Source organism: Dama dama, chromosome 18, assembly GCF_033118175.1.
Source record: "Dama dama isolate Ldn47 chromosome 18, ASM3311817v1, whole genome shotgun sequence".
NCBI classification, from domain to species: Eukaryota; Metazoa; Chordata; class Mammalia; order Artiodactyla; family Cervidae; genus Dama; species Dama dama.
Window position 1 is genome coordinate 35794324 of NC_083698.1, and position 13267 is coordinate 35807590.

The following is a 13267-nucleotide window of genomic DNA, read 5'->3' on the forward strand; positions in this document are numbered from 1 at the left end:
TACCTCAATGTGTTTTAAAATACTGAAAAATAAAAGTTATTGATAATTTGAACAGAAACAAATCAAAATAATATTATGAATCAATCAAGAACAGATAAACTTTTAAGAAAACGCTTGATGAAATTTAGGAGGTAGGTGTCTATTTTTAAACGTGAGAAAGACAATAGAATAAATTTTGCTTTATTCTCAACACAGAGGCAAAGTCAACTTTTTCTCATTGAGACACTTCAAATTAAAAACTGCATTTTTTTAAGTTCCTGCAGGTCACATAATTTTTTTTCAGAGTTCTTATAACCTTTATTTTTATTTAAAAAATTTTGAAGTATAATTAATTTACAACGTTATATTAGTTTCTGGTGTACAGCAAAGTTATTCAGTTACACACACAGGTCATATCTGACTATGTGAAATGAGCTTGGAATCTAAAGAGAGAGAGAAAGTGTATTTTTTAATACTGAACAAGTCAAATTTCTTTCTGTATGGCAATATATATATTCTTTCTATACTTTTCAATTGTTGTGAAGCATTGTCATTGCTACTGATGTTTCTTAAATAGCTACTTTGGCTCCATCCAACTATTAATGTACAAGAAAACTGAAGAGACTTTATATAGAGAAAATCCATCTGGGGAAGAATTTGCATTATTTTATGCCTGCCAAATTTCATTATTTACTATGGGTTTCTGTGTAACATAAAGTAGGTGTTTTTTTTAAAAAAAAAAGCAAAACTAGGAGAGTCAAGCAAATTTTTATGACACACATAACATTTAACTCAGACCTTACTCCTCTAAAGCTGTGAAGTTCTGAGTGAACAAATTCTACAGAAGTTTAGAGAAATTAAAGGATGATAAAATCAATAATAATGAATCTTTTCAAATAAGGTGATACAACTTGATCGTTTTTAGTATAGAAAATAAAATTAAAAGTCACCATAGAATGATTGTCATGTGGATACTGGTTTAAGATGATTGTCGAAAAAAGCTGGTGTTAACTGCTGTGTTTCTTTCATTTTCACAGTTCATACTTCACGTGCATCACTGTAGATCTAGACCAGTGATTCTCAAAGTGTGTCCATAGATCACTAGGCATTCCAGAGATCTTTTCAGAACTCTACAGGATCAAAAAACCTTGACTATTATGATGTTATTTGCCTTTTTCACTGTCATTCTTTTGTAGTATGCATGAACTTTTCCTACATTTCCATGACATGGCACAATATCACTGCTTTGATGGCTAATGGAAAATGTATTTCTCAACTGTTCATGTTAAATTTTTCTTAATTTTGAATATGATAAATATTGGTAGATATAACTCACATAAAACAGAGTTCTTTGAGGAATTCAGTAATGTTTAAGAATGTAAAAGTGATCTTGAGACCAAAATGTTTAAGAGCCACTGCTCTACACATGAGCATAATCATAATTTTTCCAATGGTCAAGAAAGTTGGATAATTAGAAGTTTCTCACAAGATATAATTATCATATTTGTCTCTAAGTTTTCTATGCCTTATATCTCTTGTAATGCATTTCAGAACCCTTACTTTCCTTGCTCATTAATGGTAATTAATAATTTAAGACTATTTTTATTTTATCTTAATTAATTTACTGAGCATGATTTAGATTAAATTATGATTATATGCCCATATAATTTTGAAGTTTGACTGATAAGTTGTCTATCAACTTTAATCAAGTTATTTCTAGCCTAAGGTAGAGTGAGAGCATTATAAAGGTAAATACATTTTATTTTGTGTCATTATTTTGATAAACTTATTGGAAAAAAATTCATTTATAAATTGCTTCTTTTATCTTCTATTGTATCATCTATATTAGTAGTCCTACACATTGAAAATTAATTTTTGGCATTAAATGACAATAGAAACATTGAAGATCATCACTTTGATTCAAATTTAAGTAAAACTCGAGTTTTTCAACCCTTACCTAATCTTTAATCGTTAAGGATATAATTCAGTATTTTTTAAAATAATTAAATCTAAAAAGGGAATTCTGAAAATATATATTTATCATTTATAGAAAATATTATCTGGGTTACTCAGATTAGTTGCTAGTTACTCAGATTAGTTGCTCATCATTTATTCACATTCATACACACATATTTTAAATGAATAGCATGTTTCAGAAACTCTTCAAAGTGTTAGTGATTTTGCAGTGAACGCAATAGGCAAAAATCACTGTCCCATGAGTCTCCCATTGGAGTAATATTTATTGAATAACCAATTAAAGATATGTGGGAGAATTTTAAGAACGACAAAAGCTTGAGTTTTCTCTATCTTAAACTGAAATTGAAGAACAATGCAGTTAGTCGATTTAAGTTTATATGTAACCAGACAACAGTATGTGTAGAAACAAATATCTGAAAATAGAATGTTGTTTTGTTCTGGTCTGGTTCTCTCTCATAATCTTTACAGTTTACTGGCTTCCCAGGTGGCACTAGTGGTAAAGAACCCATCTGCCAATGCAGGAGATGTAAGAGACACAGGTTTGATCCCTCAGTCAGGAAGATCCCCTGGAGGAGGAAATGGCAACCTACTCCAGTATTCTTGCCTGGAGAATCCCATGGACAGAGGAGCTGGCAGGCTATAGTCCATGGGGTCACAAAAAGTCAGGCATGACTGAAACAACTTAACACACAACCAACTATAGGAGGAGAGGAAATAATCTATTTGGAGAAGGTAGGGATATTAATGAAGTTAATTAAAGACTAGATTCCATGGGACTGGACATGTATTTATCAGATAATTGTCCAGATTCCTCTTTATGGCCACTGACTATATTTGAATGATAATGAAAAATAATGCTGAGTGTTTGTTGTAGCATTAGCCATATAAATCAGTATGCTATTATTAATTTCTATTTGTTTGTACTGGAAATGTCTCCTTTGGGCAGGATTTTTATATAAGTCAAAATATTTGGATTCCATTTAAGAATAACATCCTTGTTATCCAAGTATTCATGATCTTAGTAATCAGTTTCAGGATTATGAAGAACATTTTTCAAAAGTGACTATATAATTACTCTTGCAAGCAAACTGCAAGAGAGAGGATATTTAAGTTTCAAAAGAGAATATTGTAAAATAGAGTTGCCCTTGAAAAATTGATGCCCTTGAATATTTTTTCTTTCAAATAGGATTCTCCTTACTATGAATCTTTTAAAGATTTTTATTGTGTCATTTAAGGTTAAAGATCTTAATTGTGTTAGCATTTTTTAGCACAAAAACTTGGTCCTTGATAAATTCTTTGTTCATTTTATTTGTTTGGACATAGCTGGAATTATAAACTAAATTTATTTAAGATAAAATGGATTAACTTTAATGACATTTTATTCAAAGATTTATCCATTATTTAATCTGAAATTTTGATCCACATTTAATCTTTAAGCAGTTTCTTCCAAAACATGTTCTTAACCAAAAACACCTTTCGAAAGTAAGACTCACTAAAAGGCAACATTGTAGCACAGATACAGAACAATAGTATGCTGAACCTTATGGAGAGGGAAGAGTGCAAGCAGCAACAAAAGCTTTAGTGTCTTTCTGAAGACAGAACATAGAGGCATCACATCATCTCCCTGTCTCAAAGAAGCTACTATGTGAATAATACGGAATATTTTAAGGGACGTATTTTGATTTTTATAAGTTTGTTATAACTTTCTGATATATGCATACAAATATATTTCTGACTGACCAAGCCCAGTGTTAGTGTTAATTTTGTCTTCAGCAACCCCGGGAGAGAAGTAATAAAATCACCAATAATTTTTCATTTAGAAAATATTGTAGTGACATCCTTCCACTGCCCTCATCCAAGAGTCTACAAATGACCAATACAGAAATTAGAGGTGTCTATTTTAAATACTTTTATTTGTGAAGACTTATAATCTGGAGGTAACAAATGTAAATAATTACAATCTGGAGGTTACAAATACAGATAATTATATTGAAGCCACCTAGACCATTTTTCTAGTGTCTTCTTTTAAATTTTTCCTAATTGGATACTGAATATATTGAAGTAAATCAGAAAAAAAGTATATAAATTTCTAAAGTCCTTATAAGATGCAATATCTCTTCTTAATACTCCTGGATGGTAGTAGAAAACCTAAAAATGTTACCAGACATAATTTAGGGAAAACCTACCAATAATTCTGGTAACAGTAGAAATTAAAATCTGACATTTGGTCTCCATCCAAATCCAATCAGCAAATGAGATAAAGCTGCAAGATCTCTTTGGTAAAAATAACACAAAAGCAACAATGATAATAGACAGAAAATAGAGTGAAAGGTAAAGTAGAAAAGGTCACTAATGTAAATATAATACTAGCTAAAGAACAACAATGAAAATGCATGCTATAACTTCAACAATAGGCAGTTATTTCAGTTCCATCATTATACTATTGAAATAAAAGAATTATTGATTGATTTATCTTAATTCCAAACAATTGATTGTAAAGTCCTATACACTGTATCTATGAAGATAATATTAATACTGCATATAGGAATATTATAATAATATATATAATAGGAAATTATAGGCTTACCTACATAATAAATTACTCCTGAAATATTTGGAAACACCTTTGAGCTGGACCAGAGACATAAAACCAGTGAAAGAATAGCACAGGCTTCATACATTCCAAGCACTGAATTCTATAATAGACAACCCTTGATTTGAGACAATTCAATATTATAGAAAACTGGATGAGCACTTTCATTAATTTTGATTAGTCTTGATTCTCTTTCATTAATGAATGTGTGACCTGGAAAAAGTCACTTAAACTTTAAACTTTTTTTTAAAAAAACAGGAGAGGGGCTTAGTTTTTCTATAAACAAGATGATGTTCTGGAACTAGTTAATTTTAGAGTCCATGATTGTGCAGTTACAGTCATCCACAATGTCGATGTGACACTTTGAACACTGTGCTGCCATCATGTGGTAGGTACAGGGATAGTTCTGCATTTTTTAAAGATGTATGTATAGTACAGAGGAAAATCAACAGCAAGCTAATTGAAGACAGATGCGCAGTCAAAGAGACACTGCCCTATTTAATAAAGGTTAGCCACAGAGGAGTAATCAAACAAAATGGTGTCTAACCAGCTAGCAGCCACAGAAAATGAAGAGGTCAGAGAATAATTCAAAACAGATTGAATTGCCTCACAGAAGATAAAATTAATTTACCTGAAATGCCCTTTCAATAAATGAGTCCCAAAATGATTCAGCATGCTAGTATTTATTCTTCTCTAGAAGTAGACTTATACCATCACATATTTACTTGATACATTCTTTTTCTAGTTGGTTCTTGAAAATACAAGTAAAAATTCAAAAAGAAAATAGGCTTCCCAAAATGTAATTCACTAAGAAAATGGCTCCAAAAATGTTTTTCATTATTTAAAAAGTCACAAATCTAATGTAAAATAAATATTTTCATATGTAATACACAGGTGCATAATACATGACTTCTGAAATTCTGTTAAAGCTTTGGAAGAATGAAGAGTTTTTTTTAATTGTTAATTTTGAAATCATAAAATTATGAAAAATCATATTTAGTTTTACTGTTTTCAAGTATTATTTTCTACAAGAAATGTAGAGAGACATTTTACTGAAATAGAAGCCAGAGCTTACCTCCTATCTGTACACCAAGAGTTACAGTCAGCGTAAGTGCCAATATCTGTGTTAGCACCTCTAGTATCTCCCATGGAATGTTACCTTATGTATTATTCTGTCACTCCAGTTTAGAAATATATATATGTGTGTGTATATATATAATATTCATGGTCTGTTATGAATTCACAAGGATATGCTCTCCCCTGTTTTGTGTGTTATCATTAAATATCTCTTTCAGTCAAACCAGTTTGGGGTATTTGGTATGACAAAACATCTGGTCAATGATCATATTTTTCTATGCAGTATGACAGATTAAAGTTGAATCTCTGATTTTAAATGTCAACCAAAAAACTAGATCACCCAAAGTTTCATTGACAAAGAACATGGGGTTAAAAAAAAAAACAACTGTGGTGTTTCTGATGAGAAATTTTTGATTTGTATCAACACAGAGTGAAGTGAAGTCACTCAGACTCTTTGCAACCCCATGGACTGTAGCCTACCAGGCTTCTCCGTCCATGGGATTAACTGGATTTTTAAAAATTGAGAAATCTTCTATATCACTCAGATATTTTAAGCTGTTTGGTTAAAGGAAAGAATTATTAGTATAATTATCATTATTATAATTTTTACTATCAATTTATTAAATATTGCTTCAGCATAGTTCCAGGATTAAGCTTTTAAGAAGGCTACCATGGAACAAACATAGGTAGGTTCTGCTTCCAATAACCACATGACTCTAACAACTACAAATAAATATAGAAAGTGATTATTGCTGTAAAAGGTATACAAGTTATGTGCTATGAGAGTCTAGACATAGGAGAGTTCACTTCTGATTGTGAAGATGAGGGAAATGTATGAAACAGGTTCTCTCTGAACTGAGCCTTTCCAGATGAGTATTATTTAGATAGAGAAAATGACAGGGTCAGAGGAAGGTATAACAAAATTGGAAAGAGACTTGGCTAGAGCTCAGGAGAAGAAAAACCAAATCACAGAGATTCAAAGTGAGTGGTCTGAATGGGCTTCAATGAAGAATATACAAAGGAAAATTATAAGAGGTACATGTGGAAAACAACAGATGATAAGGTAAACAAAACAGATTTGATAAAGCAAACAAGAATTTGACTGAAATCATGAGATGTCTTGAAATTACAAGCTGGCCTCTAATAGAAAGTCCTTAAAGCACTTTATTCATTGCTTTTAGAACTTACTGTTTGAGGTTTGCAGAAATACAGATTTAGTTTAATATAATTGATGGTTTTTTATGTGGGAGCTGATTCAATTAAAGAAAATTAGTAAATAGATGTGTTGTTTCAAGTAACTGAAAAGGAACTATTAAAATATTTGGACTCAGCACCAGCTCTTCAAAACTGCATTTCTATATTTTTAACCTCATTTTATGCAACATAGATATAGCCCTGTACAGGGAAGATATATTCTGCATTATAATTGAATTCATTTTCAGAAACTAAATGTCAAGCTGTCTCTATATTTATGTCAGGTTATGAAAAAATTGCAGTCATGCACAGACATTTTATTAAAATAATACCAAACATATAGATTCACTTCAGTTATTCAGCTAAATACCCAAAATTTCTTTAGATTTAACTTTACATGCAATTTCATTTTACAAAGGTGGACTTATTTATTTCTCTGAAATTTGTTCTGAAATTTATTCTGAAATTTGTATATGTTCCCTATATTTAGTTTTATTTGTTTAAATATTACTGGTTTGCATTTAAAATATTGGCAACACTTTAATAGTTTTTACACATGAAATTTCCATTCACCTAGGCAATATGAAAAAACTGTTTCCTTAAATTTATTTCTAGCCTTTTTCCTTTCCTATGATTATTTTGTTTTACATTCTGTTCACATTTCTCAAATATCCCAGAAGAGGACTAGAGCTAGAAACTGCATCAGGTAAAAATCAAAGTTTGCCAAAGAAAGGATTAGATATTTTGAAATGTAAATAATAAGACATCATTGGATATTTTGATGTATTGTGAGATTTGTGAGATTGCTAGGGATTTAAAAAAATAAAGTTTTAAGTTAGTAAACTGAATTTAAAAATAATGTCTATTAATTAAGGTTTGTCTTTGAAAATAATATATTGAGATTTTCAGTTGATGAAATCATTTTCTTACATTCAGTATCATACTAAAAATATTAACAATATAGTTAGTTGAATTATCTATTGACAATCAAAAAGTGTGATAGCTTTTCCTTGTTTACAATCTGTTGACTTGTCTGACTCACTATGCAGTTGACTATACAGTTTAATCTACTTTAGTGTGTTCATAATTTTATCTGTCATATTACCCTTGCATTTCATAACTTTATCTTTTAAAAAATACTTAACACATCAGCCAGGTTTCTTCTACATAAGTCAAAGAGAATATTAAACAAGCATTATGATTATTATTCTTTTTCTGGAAATCTAGTCTTATGTGTTACTCTTAATTCACTGGTGACTGATTACTTAAGAAGATTCAGGCACTTTTCTAACTAGCTGTTCCCAATTTAATACACACCTGACATATAACTGACTAATTATCAAATATCTTTTCCTTCTATATTCTGGAAAAAGAATCCTACTATCACTGAAATAGATGGTATGAAAATCTCTGGTGGCTTTAGAGAAACTGCTTGTTCAGAAATGGAAGGGAAGAAGTGAGAAAAAACTTAAAACCTTTGAAAGACTTGATCCTAGCTAATCTGATAGAGTTTCCTGCCCTCAAATGATTTCCTTCACAGTGTCTATGTTTTCTATTTTATTTGGGTATACTGCTTAAAGCACCGCCAGATTGCCTTTGTGCTTTTATACATTTCCTTAAGAAAAATGTTGATAATATAAGATCATTAAAAGATTATCAACTCTTTACCAAGTGGTGTGGATCCATCCAACTGCTTAAGAAACTCCTAACTAAACAGTAGAAGAATATTTATGGAAGAGAGAGAATCTAAGTAGTTTTGCAGCTTAGAGTACATCTAAAACTAGAAGACAATCAAGGTGAATTCACCGTCAGGGACCAGATACTCTCAAAGACGGAAACAGCCATCGATGATAAAGCCCTGAAGAAGAGGTCTGATGGGAATAGCAAAGAAAATCACAATACAAAGAAGTGTGGGTTACTGTATTCCAGCTTTGTCTCCCTCCTCATTATCATCATCTTATGAGGGAGGCTTTATTGACTCCATTATTGTCAAATGAGGAAACAGACTTCCTAGAGCTACTTCAGCAGGATTGGGGATTCAAAACCATATTCTGTGAGATCAAAGCTCACACTCTGAAAACTCTGACCACACAGCAGAAGAAAACTGATAGTTTCAAAAATCTGCCTAGAGGATCTCCCCAACCCCCACAAAAAATAGGAAACTCTTTGTTTCTCTTTATTTCTTTGGCATCAAAATTTCCTCCCAAATCTATAATCTAGAACTCTGCTAACATTACCATTCACTTATTGCATAATTTATAATACAAATTCATAATTCTTCTATGGGAATATGAATTCTTATGTTCAAAAATCAAACTCATGGGTTATTTAAAACAACTCCCACTCATAAACTAGGATATGACTAAGGGGAAATAAATATCTTCAAATTTTAAAACCTGCTGGAGGCAGTTGGTAGAGCTACATACAAACAAGTCCAGAATTATTAATCATTTCCTGAAATGATCTATTTTGCACCTTGACTTCTTAAATTGCTGGTTATTAATATGGAAAATATTGAAGCAATTTTCACGTATTCTATCACTTCTATCTACCCAAGTCTTCCTAAAGCCTTTTCTCTATGAAATAGCCACAATTCTTATTTGCTTGCCATATTATTATTGTAATACAGTAAAAATAAATCACAACAGATAATATTTAACTCAGTCTAAAAATCTGATGATTTATCCCTAGAAGTGATTTTGTTTTTCTCTTTTGTCCAACAAAAACAATCAAGGGCTTTAGTGTTGCCACTGAAAGTTATTGGTCCAGAGCTCTTTCTTTATAATGTAAATGAAGAAAAAACGTTTAAGTTGCATTTGGAGATCAGTTGGACTTTCATTGATTGACTGTGGCGTTGACTCTTCCCACACCATGCAGCCAAGCCCACCAATCAGCGGCCTGCAGAAAGCTCCGTGTCCACTGGCTCCTCGGGCAGCAGCTTTGGCAGTGGGTATAGCGTGGACAGTGAAGGAAGCAGCAGCACTGCAGGGGAGACTAATCTATTTCCTATTCCAAGGATGTAAGTGGCTCTCTTTTTTTCCCACTACAAAGTTAACAGCATCATGAGTAAGCTTTTCTTACCAATGAAAAGGAAATAACTAGATAATTATCCAAGTTTGAGTCAGTGTCTCTGAAGCACTTCCACTCTTTGCGTCAACAGAAAAATAGACTATTCAGGAAAGATTGGATTAATTTAGTGAAGTCTAAGGATGAATGCTGGTCACTACCAGGACTACTTAATCAGTACATTCAGTATTGAATATTATCAATATTCAATATTTAATAATATTCAATAATAACTGCTAAAATAATAACTTATGTGTCCATGGGGTTGCAAAGAATCGGACACAACTGAGCGACTGAACTGGACTGAACTGATGCTGAAGGAAGTTCAGCAGCAGGAGTATGTGGATGCTTTAATCATATAATGTATAATTTATTTTGAATCAGGAGACATTTAAATATATATAAAGAGCTCATATATCATATTTGAAATAGAAAACACATTGGACTACTAATAACTTTTCAACTATAAATTCTTCTACCGTTAAAATGGAATATTTTGAAGTGGAACCATATTTTCTAGAACAAGTAATAAGCTATATATAGGTTCCCAAATAGATACTCTTGGAATAAAGTTCATTTATAATATGTTAAGCCTCAAGAAAATCATATTGCAAATAAAATGCAAAACTAAGGCAGATTGTGTTTAGAATGTGTTAGAATGGTTTTAGTCATATTGGTGGCAAAATTTAGTAGCATCCAAGATAAATCCAAGATAAATATGTTATCTATGTTCCAATATAAAAATCTAAACTTCCTGACTTTCTCCAGTAACTAGTTGTTAAGTTTTCAAAAATGCCATTGGGTCACAGCTCCAGGATCTAGGCCAGGGTGAATCCAGCCCACTGCCTGGTTTTGTAAGGTCTGGGAAAAACTAAAAATGGCTTTTGCATTTTTAAATGTTTCCCAAAAGCCCAGAAGAATAGCATTCTGTGATACATGATAATTGTGTGAATTTGAAATTTGTGTCCATATGTTAAGTTTTATTGGAATACGGCCCCACCAGCTTGCTTATGTGTTACCTACTATTGTCTGTGCTCTAGGGGCAGGATTGTGTGACTGCAGCAGAGACCATTCAAATCCTTTATTGTCTGGCCTTTTACAGAGTGAGTTTGTGAACCACTGGCCTGGGCCCATGTTAAAGGGTCTTTTTCATTTTCTTTGTTGAGTGACATCTTCTCTGGGAGTGGAACTTTTACTTCTCTTTGTTTTAATGTCAAGGTTTTTTTTTTTCAAATCTTTCCTTTTGATCCCCAGAAGAGCTCTAATATTTAGATGATGGCTCAAGTTTATAAAAGCAAAATAATAGGGTAAAATAGATTTGTACAGTGAAAAATTTGTTTATTTTGTGATTTTCAGGATATGTTTTTCCTACTTGACTCAGTATTGGATTCTCTCTCCATCTAGTTTTTTAAGATGTAGGTTGTGGATTCAATGGACCTACTTGTATTTAATCAGTTCATTTTTATTGGCAATGATTTCTAAAAGGGATACAATCTCGTAGGTCCACACATTGATGATCCAATTTAACAGAAGAGAATTTCCACAAAGTCATTGCATTCCTGTCTCCAAGCTGTGAATATCGTATGTCAATAAAGGTTTTGCACCACACATCACTTCCAATTTATCTGTACCTTCCAGTTTATCTGTACCTTTCAAGATATATAATTTAACACTGATGACAAATTATAACTTCCAGAGCATAAAGTACATTATTTCCTCAATATCTGAATGTCTAAAGTGGATTTTTTTTTTATCTACAGACCACATTTCAATTTTGTTTTTTTTCGCATTTTCTTGTTTCTTTTGTAAATCAAAAGCTTTTCAAACTACCTAGGAAGCTATTGTTTTGCCATATGAGCACAAAGAAAGTTCTCTTTTCTAAAGCATTACAGGAGATATGTAAGAAGCAGTATTTGGTGGTTCTTTTATCTCCCTTTGTATCTAACACAATTATTGCTTGGGCTAGCATAAATGTTCAATAACTACTTGGTGATTGTTTAACAAATAAACATTATCATTTGTGCAGTCATAATGTTCTGAGCTGAAGGTTATTTATTGGGAATTTAAAAAAAATTGCATCCTTTATATGACCCACAGTTATATTTCCTTTGTACTTCATTTAGCTTTCACAGTGCTGCAAGTTTTCTGTATGATCTTAAAATGCACCTAATATACATTTTGTCTAAATACCAAATGTTAAAATCAGTTTTCAATAGAAGCAAGTACTGCAGCTGAATAGCATCATTAAAATATTAAATCTAAACCTCAAGACCAAATAAAAAATTATCCAAAAAATTCTTGATACAATTACTAAAAATTATGTTTATTTTGTTAAAGTCTGGCACAGAATAGAATAGTAATTTTTTAGCACTCTGATCTACTAGATCAGCACTGCTAAAATGTTTCTCACTTTCAACTGAGTATGGGTCCATAACAGGTTGTGTTTTGGCTAGCTCTACTAATATAGGGTACTGCTAAAGGGAAGATTGCTACTATTAGGCTTTCTCCCTGTGTAATAGTAGCAGATACAGCAAAATTACTTTTTTTAACTTATCAACTCTGTCGTAAATCTCACTGAAGTAATTACGTAAGTTGAAGTTTCGTGCATTGCTTAATCAAGACTTTTTTGTACATATTCAGATGCAGACTATATATATATATATATTTCTAACATTTCTACCTTTATCCTTCACAATATCAATAAATAAAAATATGTGCTTAAAACTTTGACCTAGGATTGTTACATTGGAACAATGTAATGGCTTTCAAGGTAAAATAATTTTTGAATTTACATCAGTTCCTCTTTCATTATGTGCAGAACCATTTCAGTAAAATGATGAGGATCTTTAGAGCCATTTTTAAGATATAATTAGATTCTTAAGAAATAAGTATGGTTACATTTTCACTTGTTGGGCAAATTAAATATTTTTGTGAGAATAAAAATGAATTGTTAGTAAATACTGCCATGTTAGAATTATTGTCTGGAAAGTATAATATCAAGACATTTCTTTGATCAAGCACCTTTTTTAAAAACGCTTAAACCTTTTTAGCCCATCTTTTTAGAACATCTTATATAACTACATATAAGGGCAACTTCAGAATCTTTTGTATGCCATGTAACTTTTTCTCTGAAGAAATAAGAAGTGCCTATATTCTTTTGGCTGTTACATTATCAATATTCTGAACTCACAGGGCTCAAAGTATCCTGAGTTCTTCATCTGTTTGGCCTTCCAAAAGCAGTTGAAGGCCAAACCTAAAAATGGTTTGCAGCCTTTGGCTGAATTCTGAAGCCATTTATGTATGCAACTACCTATCAGACCTTTATATATATTGAATATTATGCTGTTTCAGTCACTGTGCTAAGCACTTATATACATTTTC

General features: G+C 31.6%; 1 protein-coding gene across 1 annotated transcript in view; it reads left to right on the forward strand.

The window, feature by feature from the left end:
- Positions 1-13267, forward strand: part of PCLO (piccolo presynaptic cytomatrix protein) — a 379046-nt gene that overhangs the window by 332236 nt on the left and 33543 nt on the right. The window contains 1 exon segment of the mRNA XM_061165135.1: positions 9698-9839. Within this exon segment, the coding sequence (XP_061021118.1) occupies positions 9698-9839 (142 nt within the window).